General features: G+C 30.7%; 2 protein-coding genes across 3 annotated transcripts in view; one reads left to right on the top strand and one right to left on the bottom strand.

The window, feature by feature from the left end:
• Positions 1-5,017: 5,017 nt before the first annotated feature.
• Positions 5,018-22,893, top strand: LOC107451059 (uncharacterized). Its single transcript, XM_016067041.3, has 6 exons — positions 5,018-5,158; positions 8,513-8,598; positions 13,941-14,102; positions 17,748-17,908; positions 20,848-21,004; positions 22,771-22,893. The coding sequence occupies exons 1-6, from the start codon at positions 5,100-5,102 to the stop codon at positions 22,842-22,844; spliced, it is 699 nt and encodes a 232-aa protein (XP_015922527.1). The 5' UTR covers positions 5,018-5,099; the 3' UTR covers positions 22,845-22,893.
• Positions 22,859-24,802, bottom strand: part of LOC107451058 (sodium-coupled monocarboxylate transporter 1) — a 49,604-nt gene continuing 47,660 nt past the window's right edge. For both annotated transcript variants that reach the window (XM_016067039.4, XM_043046902.1), the window contains exon 15: positions 22,859-24,374. In XM_016067039.4, the coding sequence (XP_015922525.1) occupies positions 24,192-24,374 (183 nt within the window). In that variant the 3' untranslated portion in view covers positions 22,859-24,191. The remainder of the gene's footprint in view (positions 24,375-24,802) is intronic.

Here is a 24,802-nt window from a genome sequence, read left to right as displayed (position 1 = left end):
GTCCCGCAGTGGACTGATCGTTAAGACACGGTTCCCAGCAGATCACCAAAGTCAAGCATTACTGGCTGCGGTCAGTGTGCGGGTGGGTGACCACTTGGATTAGTCTGCGTAGGGACCGAGTGTGTGCGGTATTGGTCCTCGTTAAACTGTTCTACCGTAAAGTGCTCGACATTGCGTACAGATCGTCGGGCTACCGAAGCGGGGGTGCCATCCCTTCTGCAGAGGATCAAAATTGTGATGGCATGTCTTCGGATCATCCTCAGGGATGTTTCCTAGACCGTCGCCAATAGCCCATTATGCAGCTCCAGTGTGACGTAAATGAACAGCAACAACAACAGCATGAACGGTTATCAAAAACTTTCAGAAAAGAAAAAAAAACGATTCTTACAGAAAATCATGAAACAGGCCATAAAATTTCCCTTGGAGTACTTGATTTTTGTTCCAAAATTTTTTGAAAGACAGCTCCTCAAATGCTTCTCTTTTTTTCTCGTTTTGTTTGATTATTTGGTTCTCCGATAACAGCAAGTAATTGCGGTAGGTAGTGCACATTTCGTGAATATTGTAATTTGATTTCTATTCTTAAAAAAAATGCAATGTCATTTTATTTACATTGCCATCTGTCGGAAAATGTCTGAACAAAAGCATTAGTTCTCGAAGGAAAGAATTATGCCCTGTCACATAAATTGGTTGCAAAATTTTAAAAAAAAATTTAATTGCTTTTTTTTAATCTTAAATGTTTTTCAGCGTCGAATTTTTGAAATTCGTTTGTCTGGTTAATGTGTTCTTGTAAATAATGGTTTAGTTCTATGAGTAAATAACAAATAAGTAACTATTAGTGTTATTTTGTAATTTAAAAAGAAATTGTTAAGAGTTATTAAGAAGAACTATATTCAGATCTATATCATTTTGTTAAGAGTTATTTTCACAGCAGCTGTCATATCAACAAATACCTCATATTTTAAAATTCTTATGCATCAACACTTCTTAAGCTCCATTGCGTTATAAGATACACAATCTCTTACTTAAAATCTACATAATTTAAAAATAATTATGATCAGATTTATCAAAATTTTTGGTATTTTCTGATTTACCAACAATAATTTATGGTTTGATTTATCAAACTAACTTATTGGGTGGAAAATAGAATTAAAAAATATTTTTTACAAAATAAATCATATTAACTTTTCTAAAAAAAAAAATAATAGTTACAAATAAATGTTAGTTTATGGAAAACTAAATTTACTCTATTTGAAATTTTAGAGCGTGTTAAGCCATTATATCGCTCAAAATGATAAAGACTGAATAGATGCGATGTGGAACGAAATTTTTGTACTTCTTAAACTGGATTGCACTATACTATGTTACAACTTGAACGAAAACATTGTTCAGCTTGAAACTTTATTAAATTTGCAACTAATTCGTATCGTATTATTGTTCCAGGCATCAATGTTATTTTTCAGTTTAAAAATTTTTCAATGAGACTATCAAATACACGCCATCTTTCAAGCAAAACTCGAACGTTTTGCTTTAAACAAAACAGAATTTCTTAACAAGATTTCAGTATACCGAAATTTCCATGAAATCCCTGTTCATTTCCATTATTACGCTAGCAATTTCCAAGTCTAAATCTAACTTTAACTAATTTTAAACCAAATCAAATCTATATCAAAGATAATGATCTGTTTACTTACAGTCAAATAGACCTTCATATACCCAAAAACTTCATATATCCATACCAATCTTTCTATAATGAATTAAATTCTCAAGATTTTTCCCTTGAAAGAGCATTGTAACTTAGAAATTGATAAAATATAAGATGGCTACGCGTGGTTGATTATAGTAATGCAATTGGACCTTGCCCTTCAAGCTCTTAAGTAACAAAGACTATTTTTGTTATTTATTTATACCACAGTTTTCGACGCTCTTCCTGGAAAGTGACATAACCCAAACACATAATCGCGATGTGGTACAACGCAAAAGAAAATTATCTTTGTCACAGCTTCTTGGGCAAGGACATTAACACTTTAACGGGATTAATTCTTTTCGAATGTTTTGTTTCTACTCCACTGATTCCTTTGTTAAAAATTGCACATTTTATTGCTGATGATTTTAAAATGACAGCATCAAATAAGCAAACAAAGTTTGTTGTGGTTTTGGGGTTTCTAATTTTACCTTTCTTTAAGAAATTAATGGTATTATTGTGCAATGATCTAATCTTCAGATTATTATTTCATTAGTTTTGTGAAACGAAACCCAAAACTACTGATATATCAACAGTTAGTTATCTATATTTTATTTTTATGGAGATATTTTTAAAGCTAAGTCTGTAACAATGATTTTATTAAAGAGCGTATGCTTTTTTAATTTCTGATTGTTTATACTTTTAGACAAAAAAAAAATTTTATCAAAATTTTTTAACTTGAAAAAATAGATTTTTCAAGCATTTTCACTTATTTTTCCAGAAACAATTAGCACTTAGTTTTCTTAAAAGTCTAAGGGCTAAATGTTTCTATCATATGAAATTGATGAATACATCTATAAATTATAAGTGTCCCGCAGTGGACTGATCTTACTAATCTATCGCAGTGATCTGATCAAGATACAGTTCCCAGCAAATCACCGAAGTCAAGCATCACTGCGGGTGGGTGACCACTTGGATTAATCTGAGTAGGGACCGAGGGTGAGTGGTATTGGTCTTCGTTAAACTGTTCTACCGTAAAGTGATCGACTTCGCGTGCAGGTCGTCGGGCTAACGAAGCGGGGGTGTCATCCCCTCAGCAGCGGATCAAAATTTTGATGGTATGTCTTCGGATCATCTTCAAGGATGTTTCCCAGATCGTCGCCAATAGCCCATTGTGCAACTTTAGTGCGACGTAAATTAACTACAACAACAAATAAATTATAAGTTTATCCAAGCATACTTGCTTTAATATTTTCCACATATTATTTGCATATAATAACACTTTGGTAAATGTCTTTTTGGGTTGTTACACTGATTAAAGGTTTGGTGCTTTATAAATTATAATCAAGCTGTGGTAGCCCAGTGGTTAGAAAATCGGACTCTGGTCCGGAGTTTCGATCCTCGACTCTGTTAAGACTCACCGTGTACACACGATGCACGTGCTTGCAAATTCTGAGGAATCAAAAATTTTGTGGTCGGTCGTTGAACACTACCTTGGGTACAGGGATCAGGAGAAAATTTCCTTCCTCTTCTGATCTATATCTAAACTGAGAAAATGGCCCCACAAATGAGTGGTTGAGTGGTGCTACTATCTATCCGTGGAGTTTTGAGCTAAGACGCATTTTCATCCTTGCGGTGCTCTTTTGTCAAACGAAAGGCTCACCATCCTGACTTAATTCCCAAAAGGCCAATGACTGGTGGACATGACTTGTCCAAGTGTCATTAAAAACAACAACAATAACATGAACCATAATATCTCAAAAATGTGTTGCAACTACTGTTAGGCATCAAGTAAACCATATTATTTTGCATTTCAATCAGTAGTACACATGTTTACATAAAATTATGTTTAAACCGGGACGGAAATTTGTTTCAATTCTATATCTTATTAAGGTTGAAACAAATGTGCAACATGTTATGGTTTAAAACAAAATAAAAAATGGATCAACCTTGAACCGAATTTTCGAGAGTGCACTGATATTGGATGTTAGATCATTAAGAGTTTTTTAGTTCAAAATTTTCTTCCGACATTTTGAACTTCAAATCTTCAGTTTTGTACAAACATGAAAACTTGAAATAAAGTTAGTTGAAAAGATAATGAATTTTTATTTTTTTTTCTCAATAATCTGGAGAATGTCGACATTCACCGGTGAATGTCAACATTCACGTAGTCGCTTGGTGCATGTCCGAAATATTTGCTAAATAACCTTATTTATGACTCTCACCGGTGAATGTCAACAATCACATAGTCGCTTTGGTGAATGTCCGAAATATTTGTTGTATCCAATTTTATATTAATTTATTCGTTAATATTATTATATTTATTTGATATATTTATATTTATTCTATATTTTAATACTTACTGACGATATATTAGAAGAAACGTCAGTGTTTGGAGTATCGGGCAAATATATACCGGACAATGGCACTTGATCTTAAAAAAACATCAGTGTAGGGTGTACCGGGCAAATGTATACCGGGCAGTGGCACTTAACCTTAAAAAAACATCAGTGTAGGGTTAAAATATCGAATAAATGTAATTATATCCACGAATAAATTCATATCAAATCGAATGCAATAAATATTTCGGACATTCACCAAAGCATATCTGCGATTGTCGACATACACCGGTTAGGGTCCGAATGTACATACAAGAATGTAATGAAATATTCGATCTTTCACCGACGTATTTGGTGTTTGTCGACATTCACCGGTGAAAGTCAACAACCACCGATTTCGGTCTTTCACCGTGACATCGATATTATTAATTCAGAATTTATTAACAAAGTCTTAAATAATAATGAAGCAAAATATACTTTATTATTAATAAAGAAGCTTTAAAGAAAAGCTTTTTTAAACAAAATTTCACAGCCCTTCCAGCAATAAAAACACGGTACAAAGAAAGGTAAATAAATTTTCTTAACATTAGCTCTATTATTTTTACAACTGTAAAAAGCTTTAGAGGAAAACGTTTTCAAACAAACATTTAAAAAACAAGAATACGAAAGTCGTTATTTATTTTTACAAAAGAAAAGAAAAACCCATTCTGATATCAAAATCTTACATTCATCCTGTCACTTAACTAAGGTTATCATTTGTTTATGAAATTTATTTTGTTAGGAGAGCTAAAAAAAAACTAATGTAAACAACTATGCTAAGTTAGTTAAACTATGAGATAACCTTTAAATGTATCATAATAATCGTAATATCCATAGCGTAATTTCTTTTGAAATTCTTCTTAATCGTGAAGTATACAAATTGTTACTACACTGACAGGAAATTCCCAGAAAACAGGAAACTGATATCACAAGGAAAATATGAGTAGAAATGATACTAACTTCAGTAAGTGTAAAAATCTAACAATTCTTTAAGTTTTGAATCGACTTTACTATTTCCATCATTGATAATAGTTTGGGAAATGTTGCCACTGTTTTTATTGATGATTAATTCAATTAAAGCGGATGTATTCTTTGAGGAGTAAGAATTTATTTTATCTAATTTTATTTTTATAATTACCGTTATGTTAAGGTACATTAAATTTGAATCATTTCTGACAATTATGCATGCATTTAATAAATAATTTCTAGATGATAAATATAGAACTGTTTTAAATTTAATACACATATTCTATTTTAATACGAAATTGTTTCAAATTATTTTAGTTAGTTACTTATATTTAACACAAATGATAAGCTATGTTTTGAAATGATCAAAAAATCTTATTTTAAAAACGTTTTTTTTTTCTGTTTCTTTTTCTCAACTGAGGCTGATTTTTTCTTAGAAGAGCAAAAGTTTTGCTTCATAAAATTTTATTTTTATAATTACCGTTAAGATGGATTAAATTTAAAGTACTATTAATAGTAGCAATTGTCTTTTCAACTGTTGACAATTATGCATGCATTTAAAAAATAACTTCTAGATGATATGAAATAATTTCTAGAACTGTTTAAAATCTAATGCAGATATTCTATTCTAACGCAAAATTGTTTCCAATTTTTTTGGTTAGTTACTCATATTAGGGCAACATAATGATAAGATACAGTTTTAAAATAGTCAAGAGAGGCTTTCTTTAATTAATTAAGGCTTTCTTTTAATTCAAACGGATATATTCTTCAAAAAAATAAGAATTTTATTTTATTGGAATACAAAATTGTTATTAATTATTTTAGTAAGTCGCTTATATTTCGACAATATTTTTATTAGATTATAAAACTGTTGCCAATTATTTTAATTAGTAACTTATACTGGTACAATATAATAATTAGCTAAACTTTTTAAATGACCAAGTGAGCATATTTTAAAAATTTTTTAAATCTAATAATTTTTTTTATATTTTACTTTACCAAATTTTATTTTTATAATTAACGTCATATTGAAATTGAAATTCCCTTCTAAGTGCTATTGGTATCAAAAGCTACAAAAATTATGTATAATTCTGCATGTTTTAAATGTAAAATAGAAGGATAAAAACATTGAACTGCTTAAAACCGAATATAGACATTCTATAGGTGTAAAAAATTCTAATTAATCATTTTAATTAGTTATTTATATTAAGTTATCTTTATATACTTAATTGAAAATATTGGAACAATATATTGATAAGCTACATCTTCATAATAGTCAGAACATATTTTAGGGCCGTGGTAGCCCAGTTTTTAGGGATGTTCTCCAAAACCCACCGAGTTCATCCGATATACGTGCTTGTACAATCTGTGGAATCGAAATTCCTGTGATCGGTGGCTGATTAGTAACATGGCTATAGGGATCTGGAAAAAATTTCCTTTCCCATCAGATCTGTGTCTAAATTTAGGAAGTGGCCTTAGGAAAGAGTGGTTCTGCCATCTATCGTTGAGGCTCTTAGCTAAGGTATACTTTAACCTTTGTGGTGCTCTCTTGTCAAGTGAAAGGTTGACCCTCATGATTTATTTCGTAAAAAGCAAATGACTAGTGAGCTTGGCTTATCCAAGTGTCATTAGAAACAACAGAACATATACGTTTATTTTTAAATTTAGGAGGATGTTTACTTGGTAGAGCAAGAATTTTATTTTACTTTAATAATTACATTCCCTTTTCAGCATAAAAAATAGCAATTGTTATGAAAAATTGTGGATATTGTTTTTTTTTAAAATAATTTTTAAATGATTAAGCATTTAACTCATTAAAATCTAATGTACACTTTTTATGGGAATACAGGATTGTTACAAAACAGTTAAGTTAAAAATTTATATCGGATTACTCTTTTTAAGCCAAAATAAAGGTCGTGGGGCAGTATAATTATAAGTCACATTTTAAAAATGGTTCTGACAGCATATTTCAAAAGTGTTACTTCTATTCCATTTTTTCGCTATTATTTTATAAAAAACTCAATGAATTCCATCTCGGCAATAAGATGCTTCTGTGCTGCTATCTAATGAAAATATTGCTGTTTGTGCTGCTATCTAATAAAAACTCCGGAACTTGTAAAATACCCATATAGAAAAAATAGTAAGGAACAGTTTGATTTAAAAGTATCACATTTGAAAAAAGTGTCATACTGTATTGGTCCGAACCCTATAGATCACAGGAATTGGGCTACGTAAAGTTAAGAATTATGTTTTCCTATTAAATGTTATTTCTTTTCGGGGAATTTTGAAGTCAATTTCTATAATTAATTTAGGTTAATAAACTCTCATTTTAGCTTAAAAATCATACCATAATAATATAAGCAAATTTTATAAGTACAAGCAAATTTTATACATACATTTCTTAAAAGCTATACTTTTAATGTTTAATATAATTATCAAAATAAAATAAAAAATGAAGTATATTAAAAGTGGGTTTAGATTTTTTAAGTACATATTACTGAAACAAACTAACTAAATTAAATTTTTAGACCAATACACGAAAAAGAAAGCTCGATATTTTTACAGTAATTCATTATATCAAATAACTTGAACATTGTTAAGTCTAAACTTTCTCGGATTTTTAAACCTTTATCTCTTGTTAGCAAACAGAGTTTAAAATTTTATTGATATCATTCCTTTTTAAAATTTACATTATTTGTGTAAGTTCTTGGCAAATGAATCATTTCAATAAATCAAATATTCTTTAATAAAATTATGCAATCAGAGTAACTTTAAAAAAATAATTGCGAAATCAATTTTAATTCTATATTTTATGATGATGCTGGGAGTTTATTCTTTGAAAAATTGAATACTTTTTCACTCTTGTTTTATCTGTGTTACGCTTAACCAGGACTTAATTTCTCTCTCTGATTTATTACCTTCAGAGAGAGAAATAAATTCCTGGTTCTCTAACTACCGGAAAATTCCTGGTTCCATCAGTTTAATACTTGAGCTGAGAAAGTCTTGGTGCAATATGATGACACTCTTTGTTGTCACTTGTTGGAATAGTATGGGTGAAAAATCATGATTTCTAAGTTGAAAATAAAGAATTTTAACGAATTTTGCCATTACCTAGTGGAAACTCCCAAAACCTGTGAAATACCTACCTGAAACCAATGCTAAGAAACAGTTTGATGTAAAGTGTGGCTTATCACTTTATTCACTAAACTTTTCAGTCAAAGCATCATTTTAATTCAAATTGTATTTTGAAGATAAATAACTTTAAATTCTTTCATGAAATGAGCTTAAAAATTCAATATCTCAAAAATTTTTTATTTACTGCAAAGTACTGCTTAGTTAAAGCGAGTGATATCCGCGAAAATGAATCGTATGTATCGCATATTTCAAAAATGTTTTGTTGTTTAATTTTAGTTTTCTGAACTGATTATTAAAACCATAGTGTTTTCCTCATTTCATCAGAGTGTTTTCCCTATTTTTACACTTTTAGACTTAAAGTGCCATCTCTTCATCCACGAACATTCTATCTCTCCCCTCATCAAGAATTTCAAGTTATAAGTCAAGTTTTGTGTGAAGGTAAGAAGTTGCCAAATATTTAAAACTGTTCATTGCTTCAGAAGTATCAATTGATTACATGTACAATTGATGTCAATTGATTACATGGTCAGTTGATGTCAATTGATTACTTAAGACATTGTACGTTGCACGCATGCAATTGAATTTAAAGTTAGAACAACAGGTAAATGACCCAAAGAAACAATAACATCATGAAATTTTATTCGTAATTAAATATTTGAAAGTAGAAACTTTAGATTTAAGAAGTATGAGATTAGACATTATATTTAATAGTTATTATAGTTCATTCACCAGGAGTTGGCCCTTGGCTCCGCCTTCATCACGTATGGTATTTGACAATACTATTTCGCTATTTTTGGGAAAAGGATGTGAACAATCTTGAACAAGGTTGCTATTTGGCGATCGTATGACAAAAACATTTATTTCGCAATCTTTATGAGCATTTTTTTCACATTAAGTATTTCATAAATTTGATATTTGTCTCTTTCGAGTTAATAGTTTGTCCTTTCTGAGGCATTTTGCTGCAATATATTTAATTGGCTAGATTAACGAAAGGTATAATAGCGGGTGATAAAGTGAAGTAAGTGACTGAAAAAGAATTCACTGTTTGAGTTTGGCGCGCATTAAGGGTTGTTTCAATTTCAAGCGCGGAGACTTTTCTCCTCTTACTCCCGAGCTCAAATGAACTCTTAATCCGAGAAGGTGGAATCAAGTGCCAACTCCTGGAGAGCGAACTATATTCATATTATATTATGAGAGTTACATTGTATTTAAAAGTTATTATTCATATTGTATTATGAAAGTAGATATTGTATCCCCTAAATTAAAATTTTGTCATATGAGTCGAGATTAAATTTAAGAACATGTAAGAATTTAATACAATGTAATTTATTAAAATTTTGAAGATAAAAAATAACCATTATTTTTTATATTACTTCGATTGAGCTTTGTTTTAATTTTTCGGTTTATTTCTTATTAAAGATGAGAAAAAAAGAACAATCATAGGAAGTTTTATTCCTCATTTGTGGCACAATGCTTCATTAAATCTTTAAAATACAGTTGGTTAATTCGAAATGTCAGCGTTTCAACCTTCGGTTTTAAATGCTGATTTGAAATTCAGTTATTGAAACACACGTTAAGAATAGTGAATTAGCTATTTTCTAATAAAAAGAACTACTTTAAACTAATTTATAATATAACATCAAAATATTATCCTTTAGAATTAAATGAGATATTTAATGGTTAGATACAGCTTTGAAATAAATTTCATTAGACGCATTTATGCAACCAACTTAAAAGTGAATATCAAGTTACAAACACTCTTGATTATTGTAAATAACTTGAAAAGAAAAACGAGGAAAACATTTGAAAATTTACTTTAATATAATCAACAGAAGCAATAAATTATTTTTATGTAATGGAATCAATAAATTAACTTTGAATAATCAATAAATTAATTTTGATATAATCAATAAAATAAAAATAAGACAGTAACTCGACTGTATTTCAAGAAAAGTTTTGCCACTATCACTGTAAAAAAAATGTTTTTTTCAAAATTGATCAAAAATGTGTCAAAATAGCTAAGAAAGAAAAAATAGTTGATTTTGAAAACCCCGTGTATTCAAAATTAAAACAGCATAACTACGTTTTTTTGTAAAAAGCATAGCTTCAAAAGCGATGTGGAGGGAGAAATTTAACCACCGGGAGCATAGTAGGATGCTCTATCCACTATAGTTGTATACCGTAAATTAGGGAGAGTTCGAAAAATTTATATAGTAGCAGCGAAAATAACACATCATAACATTAATTGTAATTTTCAAGATAACATCGAAATAAGTGAAATTAAAATTACCGATTTTCTGACCAAGCATGACAATACTATATTTTTACTTTCTTTACTTGTAAGGAAAGTAAAATTTAAAAGTACGTACTTTTACTTGTTCTTCGTTACTTTTTAAATTAAGTACTTCTACTAGTTTTTTCGTTACTTTTTTCGGGAAAAGTATTAAAAACAAAAGTGACGAGAATGTCAACAAAAAAAAATCGTTACTTTTTCTGAATTTTTTAAAAAATTTTCCTCGGAAAATTTCTTTTGAAATTATTTTTTCTTATAAATAAAATAAATAATTTCTCAAAAAATATTTCTAAATTATTTTTTCCCCATTTTCGAATTTTACAATGTAAACATTTAGTTCATCATATGAATAAATTTAAAATTAAAATTTTTGGGCTCAATCTTTTATTTGTAGAAAATAAACAACAAATTAGAAAATCGTCATTGTTTAAAATTCAAAAAAAAATTTTTTTTTTTAATTTTCATAAAAACGGAAGATAATTTTTAATTTAATGAATTTCAAGGGGTTATGTATATATGAACACAATTTTTTATTTTTTATCTCTTTCTTTAAACAAAAAGTATAATGTTATCGAATTTGTTCACCAAATTAATTTATTGCTACAAATTCTGAAACTAAAAACAAAATTTCTGAAGATTTGATAGGTTTAAAAAGTTGAAAAGTTTGGTAGGTTATAATTTAAAACTCCTTTTTATAAGCAAACATTTATTTATTTGCTTATTTATTTTTTACTCATTTATTCATTATATTTATTTTTGTTGGTGTCTGTACAGTTTCAACTTTCACTTTTTCCATAAACTTTGTAACATTTTCCTGCCTTCTAATTTTTATACAGTTAAAAAAAATTTTTTTGCATTTTCAATTAAGAGAAAATATTTTTCAATGAAATTTACGGATACTCTGAATTTTCAATTTCCACGAAATGTACTTTAAAACCGTTACTTTTTTGTTTTGTACTTGTACTTTTTACTCGTTACTTTTTCAAATCAAAATTTTTTTCACGTTACTTTTGCTTAAAGTACTCGGACTTTTACTCGTTACTATTTATAAGTAACATTCTGATGTATGCTCCTGACTAAGCTATTGGAACCATATTTCCCAAATTGCAACCCTTTGTAACATTGAAATTGGAAATCATGATGTGTCATTGCAGCGGCTACTATATGAAGCATCCTTCTTTTTTTTCGTACTTAGGTGTACTGTACAACTACGGAATTACGGGGAATAGAGCATCCTACTACGAAACCGGAGGATCTTGGTTCGAATACTGCCAAAGAAGATCTCTCTCATACATAGATGGGCTGATCTCTAAAACCTTTAACTTTCGTTTATAAAAAAAAAATAGTAATAAATAATAGGCTCACTATTTTTACACCTTCAGAATTGTTTGAAAATGTATAAATTATCAGAAAATAATCGTGAACATCGAAAATTTTGATGCCCTTATAAGTACACTCTATAACAAAAAAATCGACACACCAAGAAGCAATCATCCGATTGCTTTGAAATTTCGTATGCATGAATGTTTTGAACAGATATGGCTGGAATGATGCCAACTGGGGACGCATAGTCTTTAGCGACGAATCCCGTTTCCAACTGTGTCCTGACGATCATCGAAGACGTGTTTGGAAACGCACAGGGCAGAGGGGGGATCCTGCCTACACTATTGCACGCCACACCGGCCCTCAACAAGGCATTATGGTCTGGGGTGCCATTTCCTTTGACAGCCAGACCCCTTTGGTCGTCATTAGAGGTACACTTACAGCACAGCGGTGCGTCGACGACATTCCTGTTTTGCTACCGTTCCTTTTGCAGCGCCCTGGGCTGGTGTTTCAGCAGGACAATGCCAGATCACATACGTCACGTGTTGCTATGAACTGTCTGCAAGCTTGTCAAACTCTTCCTTGGCCTGCCAGATCACCAGATCTCTCTCCCATCGAGCATGTATGGGATATGATGGGAAGGCGATTGCATCTGGCACGGAATGTTGACCTTGTTCGACAATTGGATCGAATTTGGCAGGAAATACCGCAAGAGACCATCCGGGAGCTTTATCGGTCTATGCCACGCCGTGTGGCAGCTTGTATCCAGGCTAGAGGCGGGTCAACACCTTATTGAACTAGCTAGCTACTGTAACTCTGCAATAAATTATTCAATTGTTCTGAAATTTTAATCATTTACTATTCTGTACATTGTCTTTCTATCCACCAATTTTCGTTTCAATCGGACAACTCCTTCTTGGTACGTCGATTTTTTTGTTATAGAGTGTATAAACAAAAAATTAAAATTTTTGAACTAATTTTTCCAGGTTTATATACATTTCATTAAAAATCATAAAAACGACAAAAGTGTCATTTATTTAATAAACATATAAACTTATTGAACCTATTTTTCTTTTATTGAGCAATTTTTTCCTTTTAATAATTTCATCCATATTTACTCTTTATTTTTCATCAAAAATTATTAGTATCATAAATGAATTGAAAAATTTTAACATTAAGATAAATTGTTATAAAATGTATAAAAAGGCTTACTTTAATTATTTTCAGTCAAAAAATATCTTCAATTAGTAAAACATAGGGAAAAACTAAGTTCTGATATGTTAAATTCAATTAATTAATCCTGAGGTTACGGTTTGACAGGGTTACGGTCTGGACAACCTAGAGAATAGACCGAAAACTTTACTCAGATGCAACGCAATGTGATGCACACAAGACAGAAAATAAATTAGGCAATGACAAACGTGTGATCAAAATTTTGATAGATTTTAACATTTACTTTTTAGATCTGCGTCTGATTACGTTCTTGATATCGCTTTTCAATTTTAAATACACGTGGTTTTCAAATTCGACTATTATTTGTTTTGAAGCTATTTTGAAACATTTTTATTCAATCTTGAGAAACCCTTTTTTGCAATAGTGTTATCAGTTAAATATTTTTAGTAATTAATAACAAAGATATAAAAATAATGAATGAATATGATTTCTAAATATATTAAAATAAATATCGCGATTTAAAAAAGGATTTTTTTTTTGCGTGTATTTTTATTGTATACCTGGAAACTGTCTTCCTATTGGGGTATATACAGACAAATTTTCACAATTTTTGATAAATTTGCGCAAACATTTCGAGAAAATCTCAGAAAAACTGTTCACGCCCTGAAAAATAAATTTTTTACTTCAATTTCTCCACACAACTTTAAGAAATTGCAATGAAAGTTGAAAGTAATCAAATTTTCGTTTTCCTGTTTTACTAGTTTGATAATTTTCTCCAATAAAATAAAATTTAATGTTACATAATTGCTTGCATTAATGGAAAAGAAAATTTCTGGAGAATTTGTGCATTTGTATATTTTGTTTTTCTTAATAAATATATGCTCTTGATTGTGTACTATTAATTCTTGAAATATCTACTATTGCAGCTACCTAATTCTTAAGAAAACATGGCTCTTACATATTATAATAATTAATAAATGATTATTTGCAGGACTTCCATGTCCAGAGTTCAATATAATCCAAGATCATGCATACTTTATACAACAAAGGTCCTACAGAACAGCTAAATTTTTAAAATTGATCAGTCACCGACTGTGCGACTTTAAAGCTGTTTTAGATGATTCAATGAAAATAATGGAAAATTTTACTAAAGGTCAGAGTCATTTTTTATTATGTCTAAAAAAAGTGTAATATCATTTATTAGAAAAACGCGTGACATCATTTATTAAAAAATGTGACATCATTTATTGAAAAAGTGTGACAGCATTTATTAAAAAATTGTGACATCATTTATTTTCTTAATTTTATTTTATAACAGTCGTTGAACAGCCGACTCAATTGTTTTGGGTTTACGACTACTAATGTTCAACGCCGTAGCCTTGCAATTTGAACCCAATCCAGAAGAAGAGGAAAACCACGAGAACCTACCACCGTTTAACCTGGTGGCAAGGGGACTCTAACACATGATCAGTCTACCACTGAGGATATTTCACGTCAACACTGTGGTCGGTGCAAGCCGGATGCAGAACTCTATCGACCAGCCATCGCCGGGATCGAATCCCGGTTCACTTTATTGGGAGGCGAACGCTCTATCCCCTGAACCATCACTGCTCATTTATTAGAAAAAAAAGTGTGACATTATTTAAGTACGGCTGTTTGGGTTATTTTAAAACGAAAATTTGTTACTTAAATGAAGATTAGAAATCCCGCAGTTGCATTTTAAAAACTTTAATAGGATGCTTAATTTAAATATAATTTAAATATAATACAGAGAGATTGAAGGGAAATTTTTTTTTCGTATTCTGGCAGATTTGAAATATGGTAAAATAATTGAAAGTTTCCAGGATTTAGTTTTAAATACTAGGGGAAAGCGATGTACCTAGGGACATTTTCAAAACAAATATTTTTGTTTTTACTTGGGTAAAGAATATGGTAGAAATGCAAAAAAATATCTTATTGTTTACCATTTAAAAAATCCATAAGCAATTTAAATTTAAATCAATTAAAGTTAATTGAAAATTATTGGGGTGCATGGTGCTGTACCTTGGGAGATGTAAGATGTTGTACCTTGGGACGCAGGGCATTGTACCTTGGGCTGTAGGGTATTGTACCTTGGGATGCAGAGTTGTACCTTGGGATGCAGGGTATTGTACCTTGGTACTAAATGAAAAATAAACAAAATGTAACTAATAAACGTTATTTAATGAACGTAAAATAAAAAACAAAAGATAAAAAATGAAAAAGTAACTGAAATTCCTACTGCTTATCATATGCACAGAAATTCACTGCGTCTGACGCACAGAAGATTCTGTTGCTAAGGGTGATGGCAATTTGCACATTATTTCTTCTTCACCTGTTTCATATATAGTCTCATTTCTTAAAAGGAATGAGTTTGTTCCTGTTTTAACAAGTACAAGATTCCATTCATTCCTTTTTTAACAATTTATTCCCAAGGTACGACACATTGAAAAAAAAACAACAAAAGTAAAAGAGTTTGTGGTTAGTTGTTCAGATTAACGTCCCGCAGTGGACTGATCATTAAGACACGGTTCCCAGCAGATCACCGATGTCAAGCATCACTGGCTGCGGTCAGTGTGCGGGTGGGTGACCACTTGGATCAGTCTGCGTAGGGACCGAGGATGTGCGGTATTGGTCTTCGTTAAACTGTGCTACCGTAAAGTGCAGGTCGCGAGCAGGTCGTTGGACTACCGAAGCGGAAATGCCATCCCCTCTGCAGAGGATCAAAATTGTGTTGGCATGTCTTCGGATCATCCTCAGGGATGTTTCCCAGACCGTCGCCAATAGCCCATTGTGCAGCTCTAGTTCGACGTAAATGAACTACAACTACAACAGCTGTTCAGATTAACTAAACATACGATTAAGTACAACACAATTAAAAGTTCGATACGCTATCTTAATTTTTAACACTAATCAATTAGGAAAAATAGAAAAATATTTTATTTTACGATGAAACGTCTTCCTTTTATTTTCTAGCTACCACAAATCGAGCCTTAAGTTTGCCAGATACTCTACACTATTTGTTTGTGGTTAAGGAACAACTATGTCAGATTAGTTTTGCTAATCATCAATTGATGGCAGGGCTATGCTGTTCGTCCGACGGTACGATTGTCAAATGGTATAAAGCTCTCCCCTACTGATATCCATCCGCATTCCAGCGGATTTGGAAGATGATTATTTATCTACCTTTTAATGTGGTTATTGATATCTTAAGAAAACTTATTTTTCCTGATTAGGAATCGAGATTAAAGATTATTGTTATGACATTTACTGAAAAGTCGTTGATGTTTTACGCCAACAGTTAATTAAATTTTTAAAGACATTAGTATTCAAAACAAAGATTTAAATTTTTATTTCTAGGAAAACAAATTCTGTTACAATATTTATGAGTTCAATCGTCAAGTAATTTTAGTCACCATTGAAACACGATAAGCGGTCACATTAAAAATTACACAAACTAACGAACGTTTTTATATCGGTAATTTTTTCAAATAGATTTTGACTACTATGTCTAGACTCTAGAGCGAAATTTCAAGTTTGTAAGCAGTTTTCCTCAATCATTTCTATTATTAAAGATTTAATGCAGTTAAGTTGTAAGACATGGAATTTTCACAATCTCATGAAAAATATATGCTTGTTGCCTTTAGGCTTGAAATCTATTTCAGTTTCATTTTAGTGTGCTGATTTCAATAGAAAAATTATTTTACTCTTTAAATTTTTTTCAAAGATTTCTTGATAATTTGTGAAATTAAGAAACGTTATTCAGTATATTGATGCTGAAGCTTTAAAATTAGAATGGAAAAAATATTTACAGTATTTGAAATTATGAATACTAAATTAAATCGAAATTATTTTAAAAATTCCAACTGCAGACACTTTTTTATTTCTTTTGTAGAACTCCTAATTCGACTTATTTTTAGCAATTCAATTGGGGTGAATCTCCAAAAATATTACTGATAGAAGAAAACAGCATATTTGAAATCAGCATAACAAATATAGTTGAAATAAGCTTCAAAATTCTAGGAATTCAATAGGAAAAAAAATTGGCATATGTTATGATATGGCATATAGGAAATTTTGCAATTTTGTTTGCTGCATAATCACTCCTCCATGTATTATAACATAATTTAAAATGTTAAATTTTTAATTTTTTTTTTACAAATTTCAAATAAAATGCAACAGTTTTTCTTTCTCATCTTTTTTATGGATTGCTAGCTAAAATCGCGAAGAAAAATCTCTAGAAGAAAACGGCTAGAGACAGAAGAGTGAACTTACTGAAGATTGAAAAAGGATAAAAAGCTTGTTTTCACAATGAATAAACCTTCACGTCTGGCATTTTCCCGATGTACATTAGTCTGATATTCTTCTCTTGAATTACAGGCCATTGACTGGTATTTCCTATTCTACACTGATGTTGTTTTAAGATAGATAATTTTCCACGTGTTCCCAGAATGCAAAACTTTCGTGAAACGTTGTTCAGTTCGGGTACCAGACAGAAATGTAATTATTCGGTCATCATTAAAAGTAACAAGGCGTTATTAATACTAACTAAATAGATTAAAGCGAATAATTTATTAAAATTTATCATATATACCGGTAAGCATTTCCCTTTTATCCAAATCTAAACCAGGATCTTAACCAGGATCCCTAGAACTATCAGCATTAACGTTCTGTTAAGCTTGCCTTTTCTTTTCGCCGTGGTGTTGTCCGTTTGCTTAAATTGTTTCCAATACACCATGTTTAAATCTCAAAAAATATATGTATGATTTTTTTTAATTAGGAGCTAACATCAGAGAGCAGAAATATAGTATGACACTTCCACTGCTTATTGAAGTAAAGCAGCACACAAGAGAAAATACTAAAAATCCTTGGTGTATTATGAGTTACGCAGCGAATTTCTATACGCCTCACTACTGGGGACTAATAGCAACACCCACAGAAGTAAGTAGAAGGTAACAAAAAGTAACTTGGCGATATAAAACACCATCATAAATTTTAAATTTGACCACTTTAGGCTTTCATGCTAACTGTTAACGTATCACACTTTTTTTTTATGTACTCTGACGTTCATTGTATAAGAATGTTTTCAGGTTTCAAAGTCTTTTGAATTTTGGCGCAAGCCTTTGTGTACCATACTTTGTACCAAAGAGTGGAGAAAAATCTCTTGAATTCAAGTCTGAGGAATTAGATTGCCTCTTTTGTGCTTTAAGACAATAAAAAAAATGTGCTTTGCACCATTTTCAGTGTCCTTAGCTCTCTTTGTTGGAGAACTTTTAACTGAAGAAATATAACATCCCCCAAAAAGGTTAGCGATTTGCTGCGATAAAATATTTGGTTTAACAGTTTTTAAAGTTATTTCTTGTAATTTCATTTTTTCATTTAAGCTGTGGTCTCCTGATTTAAATGCAAGTATAGAAAAGCTTTATTTTCCTATTACACTAAGCAAAGACGTAAAAATTAGCATTCAAATTTTAACAATTGTAAACAATTATTGCAGCATTATACAGGGGGTGAACAAAATAATGGAAACACTTCTATACAAATGCATTTCTGCATATGCCGGCCAGGTGGCCGAGGGGATTAGCGTGCCTGACTGCGAAGCCAAAGGCTGCGGGTTCGAATCCCGCTCTGGGCATGGATGTTTCTCTCTCTCTTTGTGCTGTCCTCCGTTGTGTGTATGATGAGTGAATGTGGCCCACCCTATAAACGAGTTTGTGGCAGTGTGGCGTGGGCAATGTTGCTCGCCTCCATGACTTTGGTTCACAGGTGCCCACTGGCGAAATGAGCAACAATTCTGGCATAGTATAGGCAAAGATTCAAATTCAGTGCCTGCCATTGAAAAAAAAAAGCATTTCTGCATATTTCTAATGAAATACTTAAAGAATCATTTATAACTTCAGAAATGTCTCGATCATGCGATTTCTCATATTTATCAATGAAGTTTAGTTTTTAGAGATTTGAGGAACCGACAATAACTTACAAACGGAAAATAGTGTTTTTGAACACCCTATACCAAACAATCCAGCAATAAATTTGTAACTTGTAACAATTATTTTGATTATTATATGCAATAATTGCACAAAATTTCTTAAATCTAGCTTAAGTATTTATATGGACACGTTTATAAAAAACTAATTTTTTACTTTACTTTCTTTTTCTATAACTTCAAAAACATCCAATAAAATCAAATAAAATTTTTGGAGCAATTTAAAATTAATAACATAATTGTTTCAAAATTTGAGAAAAATTTGCTTAAAACTGCGAAAGATATGAGTAATTAAAGTATTTCTTTTATACTGCGCATGCGCGGAAAAAATTTAGCTATTTCTTTACTTAATTTTGTAGTGAGTCGTGATTGGCATATAATGAAAAAAGTTTGATTTAAATATCTTAAAAATTTAAAAAGATTCAAGCAATTTTCTAAGTAGTTTTTGTACTTTTTAAACGAAATTTAAAAATAAGGGATTTTCTACAAATATTATTGTCTATCATAAGAGAAAATTAAAGAACAAAGGATAATACCTTACAATAAACGTTCATACACTGACATATTATTATTGTAAAAGGAAAGAAAACATGCGAAAGAAGAGATATTTTTATTGGGACGATTCTCAACATTGCCGTTGTCATTTTTAATAAATCTTGTTCGACAGTAAAAACGAGATTTGTGGCAAACCCCTTATCATTTTAAGCTTTCTTTTAAAGAGTACGAAAACTACTTTAAAATTTGTTTAAAACTTTTTGAGCTTTTAAGATATTCAAATCGGACTTTTTTTATTGGTTGTTAAATACTATTCCCTGCAGAATTAGGTAAAAAAAATTTCTGCGTATGCACAGTATAAAAGAATATTTTAATTACTCACATCTTCGCAGTTTCAAACAAATTTTTCTTTAATTTTGAAACAATAATTTTGTTATAAATTTTAAATTGCACCAAAAATTATGTTTTATTTTAATGAATATTTTTAAAACTATAGCAAAAAAACGTAGGACAAAAAAACATTTTTTTGTATATATATGAAAATTTTCATATTTCCACAAATATTTAAGCTAGATTAAGCATATAAAAACCAAAATAATTGTTACAAGTTACAAATTTATTACTACATTTTTTGGCATAGGATATTTAAAACACTATTCGTCGTTTGTAATTCATTGTCGGTCCCTTTAACCTCGAAACTCTACAGTATTAAATCGAAAAAGGCAGCTTGTTTTTGAAAGCTGTAACTACCACTAGTTGATCATTTTCTTCTAAATTTTACGAATTTTCAATAATATTTTAGGCTCTCTCTCTTTCTCCCTTCATTCCTATTTTGATAAAATTAAAACGTACCTCGTTAGCAAATGCAGGAAGAGTTTTCGTAAACAGAAACAAGCTGTAACTGCCATTTAGTGTACGCGTTCTCAGTTCTAAAATTTATTTAGTCACAGTGTTGACACAGCCTTATGGAATAGCATTTGTTTGAAACAATTTTAAGCTTACCCTATTTCATATAGTTTAAAAGGAACAAATTTTTAACGATTATTCCAGCTATTAAACAATCGCTCAATTATTTTCAAAAAATATGAATAAAAGTATCGATGCAATGTAAAATACAATTGCTCAGGTAAATACAGAAATTTAAACTATAGAAATACAAACTGTGTAAAATATCTTTTTTTTTCAGGTTGGCGAAGAATTTCTTGAATTTGCAGAAAACTTGAAAATTTATGTGCATACTTTAGCATTATGTGCAAATTTTAGCTATTAAACAATCGCTCAATTATTTTCGGAAAATACGAATAAAAGTATCGATGCAATGTAAAATACAATTGCTCAAGTAAATACAGAAATTTAAACTATAGAAATACAAACTGTGTAAAATATCTTTTTTTTTAAGGTTGGCAAAGAATTTTTTGAATTTGCAGAAAACTTGAAAATTTATGTGCATACTTTTGACGGCGATGCTGGAGAAGTATTATTGAGAGAAATTGAACTTTTTAGAAGAAACTTGGACACACTCGGAATTTGTTACAAGAAATTGAAATTTTATGTAGGTAAGTTAAGCTGTTCAACTCTCGTATAGTAGGAATTTTTCTGAACGGGTAATTGAAAAGTCACTGTTTTATCTTCCCAATTCTGTTCTGAGAATAGAAATATTTTTTTTAAATAATTAGAAAGATAAAGAGGACTTTGGTCACAAGGTGCTCACTACGCAAAGCATAATGAGCAACACTAATGGCACTTTCCATGGCGAAGAAAGATAAGTTCAGTGCCTGCAGTTAAAAAAAAATTAGTAGTAATATTAATTGATTTTTAAAAAAAATATTAGGGTGGATGCGTATGATTGGAATCGCAAAACAATTTATCAGTCAGCTAATTTTTTGAATGAGAAGATGTTGTTGTAGTTAATTTACGTCGCACTGGAGCAGCACAATGGGCTATTGGCGACGGTCTGGGAAATGAGGATGGAAACATCCCTAAGGATGATCAGAATACAAGCCATCACAATTTTTATCCTCTGCAGAGGGGATGGCACCCCCGCTTCGGTAGCCCAACGACCTGCACGCGAAGTCGAGCACTTTACAGTAGAACAGTTTAACAAGGACCCATACCGCACACCCTCGGTCCCTACGCAGACTGATCCAAGTGGTCTCCCACCAGCACACTGACCGTAGCCAGTGATGTTTGACTTCCGTGATCTTCTGGGAACCGTGTCTTAGCGATCAGTCCACTGCGGGACTTTGAATGAGAAGAAGATATGTAGGTAGGTAATTTATTTACGTCGCACTAGAGCTGTACAATGGGTCTGTGAAACATCCCTGAAGATGATCCGAAGACATACCATCGCAATTTTGATCGTCTGCAGAGGGGATGGTTTCCCTGCTTTGGTAGCCCGACGACCTGCGCACGAAGTCGGACACTTTACGGTAGAACAGTTCAACGAGGACCAATACCGACCACCCTCGATCCCTACACAGGCTGATCAATTTCGTCGTCCACCCGCTTACAGACCGCAGCCAGTGATGCTTGACTTCAATGTTTTACCGGGACGAAGAAGATGTAGTAGTACTTTATTTACGTCGCACTAGAGATTCACGATTGGCTGTTGGTAACCGTCTGGGAAGGGAAACATCACTGAGGATAATCTAAAGACAATTCAACTTGGATAATCCGAAGACAATCCAATAATCAAAGGCATCAGAATTTTGATCCTCTGCAGCTAGATGGAGGTGGCGAGCTCGAATCCTGCTGTAACCCTGGCTATATTCTTCGGGATGTCTTTCTCTGAATTGTTCTATCTGTCCTATTTGAAAAAGGCTTATAAACCTAAAATGAGCACAAAAGCCAGAAAATGTATGTCATTTTAATAAAGTTCTGCATTTAGGATGGCTCCACCACTTTGGTACACCGAACAACCAAACGTCGAGCACTTTACAGTCGAACAGTTTTTAACGAGAACAGATTTCGTGCAGCCCCAGTCCTTTGGCTGACTGATCAAATTGGTCACCCACCAACTCACCGACCTCAGCCAGTAATACTTGACTTCGGTGATCTACTGGACATCGTGCCTTACGCTCAGTACTTGTAGGACACCCAAGAAATTTTTTAAAAGAATGTGATTTTAAATATAATTTAGTATGGGGTTAGAAAAAAAATAAAGAAAACAAATTAGAATAATTCTAAATATATCCATTTCCATTTATCCATTTAGAAATGTGATTTTATTGCGATGTTAAAAATTTTTAAAAAATGTAGAATATTTGTTATGAAAACAAAACTCATTTAAATTTGATACTCTAAATTTTCATTTTCATTTTAGCGATATATAACGTCCCGCATAGCCCTGGCGACTCAAGATCAGAATTATGGTTTCTTAAATGTACGAGAATTTAAAAGATGAAATCAAATTAAAAATAAAGTATGTACTTTTATTTTAAATGTACACTTTGTATTGTATATATATATATCTCATTTAACATAAAACGTACACATAACTGCTTGCATTTAACATAAAACATAAACCTGGAAGCAAAACATTAATATAAAACAATATTAAAAGGTTAAAGGTTCAAATAAGGTAAATATTGAATAAATGATTGAAAAGAATTTGAAGACTAAATAAGACAATTATTTATGATTATAAATAAGAAAAAGCAGTCTGAAATGTGGAAATTTCTTTGCAAAATTCGATTTTGAGTAATATGGTGCATTGAGTAAACATGGTGCATTGGGTAAACATGGAAATTCAAAAAATATGCAATATTTTTAATTTGCATAATTTATAGAGAAAATCAATTACAATTTGACAATTTTTAAAATTTCTATAATCCTTGTAAAGCAATGCAATGGTACAATACGAACAAAACATGTAACATACATATAAAAAAATTAAAAGCAAACATATTTATAGACAATCCATATGGAATTCACTGTGATTTCAGAGCCTTAACTCAATAAAAAAATATATATTGAATATTAAACAATTAAAAGCATCTCTAACTTTTTGAAAACTTAACTGACACATTAAATAATTTTAAAAAAATTTCGTTTTAAAAGAGTTTTTTAATTAATTAATATGAAATTATCAAAATTAAATACGAAATATTAAAATTAAACTTAATAAAAACTTTAAAAGGAACTCCTCATATGAATTATATATGAAATTTAAAAGTTTTAAAAGTATCATAATTCTTTTCCGATTTGACGAGAACACTACAAATTTACAACGCTAGAATTGAAAAAAAAATCATTCAGATTTTCGAACTTAATTTCACATTTAATAGATTTTTTTACACTAATTTAGGATTATTTTTTATAATTTAAAAACACATTTAAACATTTTGTAAAAGAAAAATAATTTAATGTGTTTTATATATTCCTTAAAAGTTTTAACAGTGATATTACCAATATATTAAAAATTAGTTTTCACATTGGTTTAAAACACAAAGTTTGTTACTATATATAACGAATAAACAAAAAATGATCATACATTTCTTCCCACAAATTATTCTGCATTATTAATCTTAAAAACTCATACAAATGATGAAAAGTTAATGAAATATGATTTTTACAAATGCTAACTTTAATGATTCACATGATTGTGCAGAAAAAACAGTTTATGCATGTTCATGAATACTTTTTCTCTCACTTTTAGGCTTTCAGCGATTAGCCAGGCAATAAAATGGCTTTTATTACATCGTTAGTTTAATAATGTAATTTCAACATCCTTATATCACGTTTTTAAAGCCTTGCTGCATGAGTTGAAGACGAAATCTTAGTAGATTTTTTCATCACTGGGGTATTAGTATCGTTGATATACGCCACATTAATAACTCCATCACTTTGTACAGCTTTATCACTTCTTTCCGGCTTTAATCCTGTAGCTTTAATATTATTTGTTACTAGTTCAACAGGAAAGACCGTCTGGAAGAGAAATATATTCAAACATTAAAGTAACTACTTGTAATAGCTTAAATTTATGTAAACATATTTTCATATTTTAAGTTTAAAAGGGTGAAACCGTAAATGTTCATACAAGATCATTACAAAAACAAATTGAGCAGAATAATACCAATAAAGAGAAAAAAATATTAATTATGCAATAATATTCATGACTTATAACTATATATTAACTTAAATTGTAACACAAGCACAGCTTATTAGAAAAGTTCAAAAAATATTTCTTTTATCTTCATACCTGCCAATACTTGCACTTTCTAAAAAGCTTTTCTTGCTGATAGTGAAATTACATTGATAAACTGCATTGCTTACTCTAAGCGGAATTTTTTTAAATTTCGCCATCACCTACACTGAAAAAATCTTTAGTGTATCTTAACACTAAAATGGTGTTT

This window comes from Parasteatoda tepidariorum, chromosome X1 (genome assembly GCF_043381705.1).
Source record: "Parasteatoda tepidariorum isolate YZ-2023 chromosome X1, CAS_Ptep_4.0, whole genome shotgun sequence".
In the NCBI taxonomy this organism is placed as follows: Eukaryota; Metazoa; Arthropoda; class Arachnida; order Araneae; family Theridiidae; genus Parasteatoda; species Parasteatoda tepidariorum.
This window is presented reverse-complemented; position numbering and strand designations above follow the sequence as displayed.

Excerpts from the sequence above, each read along its gene's own strand:
- LOC107451059 (XM_016067041.3), top strand. The coding sequence starts at position 5,100 with ATGTTGCCACTGTTTTTATTGATGATTAATTCAATTAAAGCGGATGTA. Across the intron at positions 14,103-17,747 it reads AATGGAAAATTTTACTAAAG|GAGCTAACATCAGAGAGCAG; the intron begins GTCAGAGTCATT and ends TTTTTTAATTAG. Across the intron at positions 17,909-20,847 it reads TAATAGCAACACCCACAGAA|GTTGGCAAAGAATTTTTTGA; the intron begins GTAAGTAGAAGG and ends TTTTTTTTTAAG.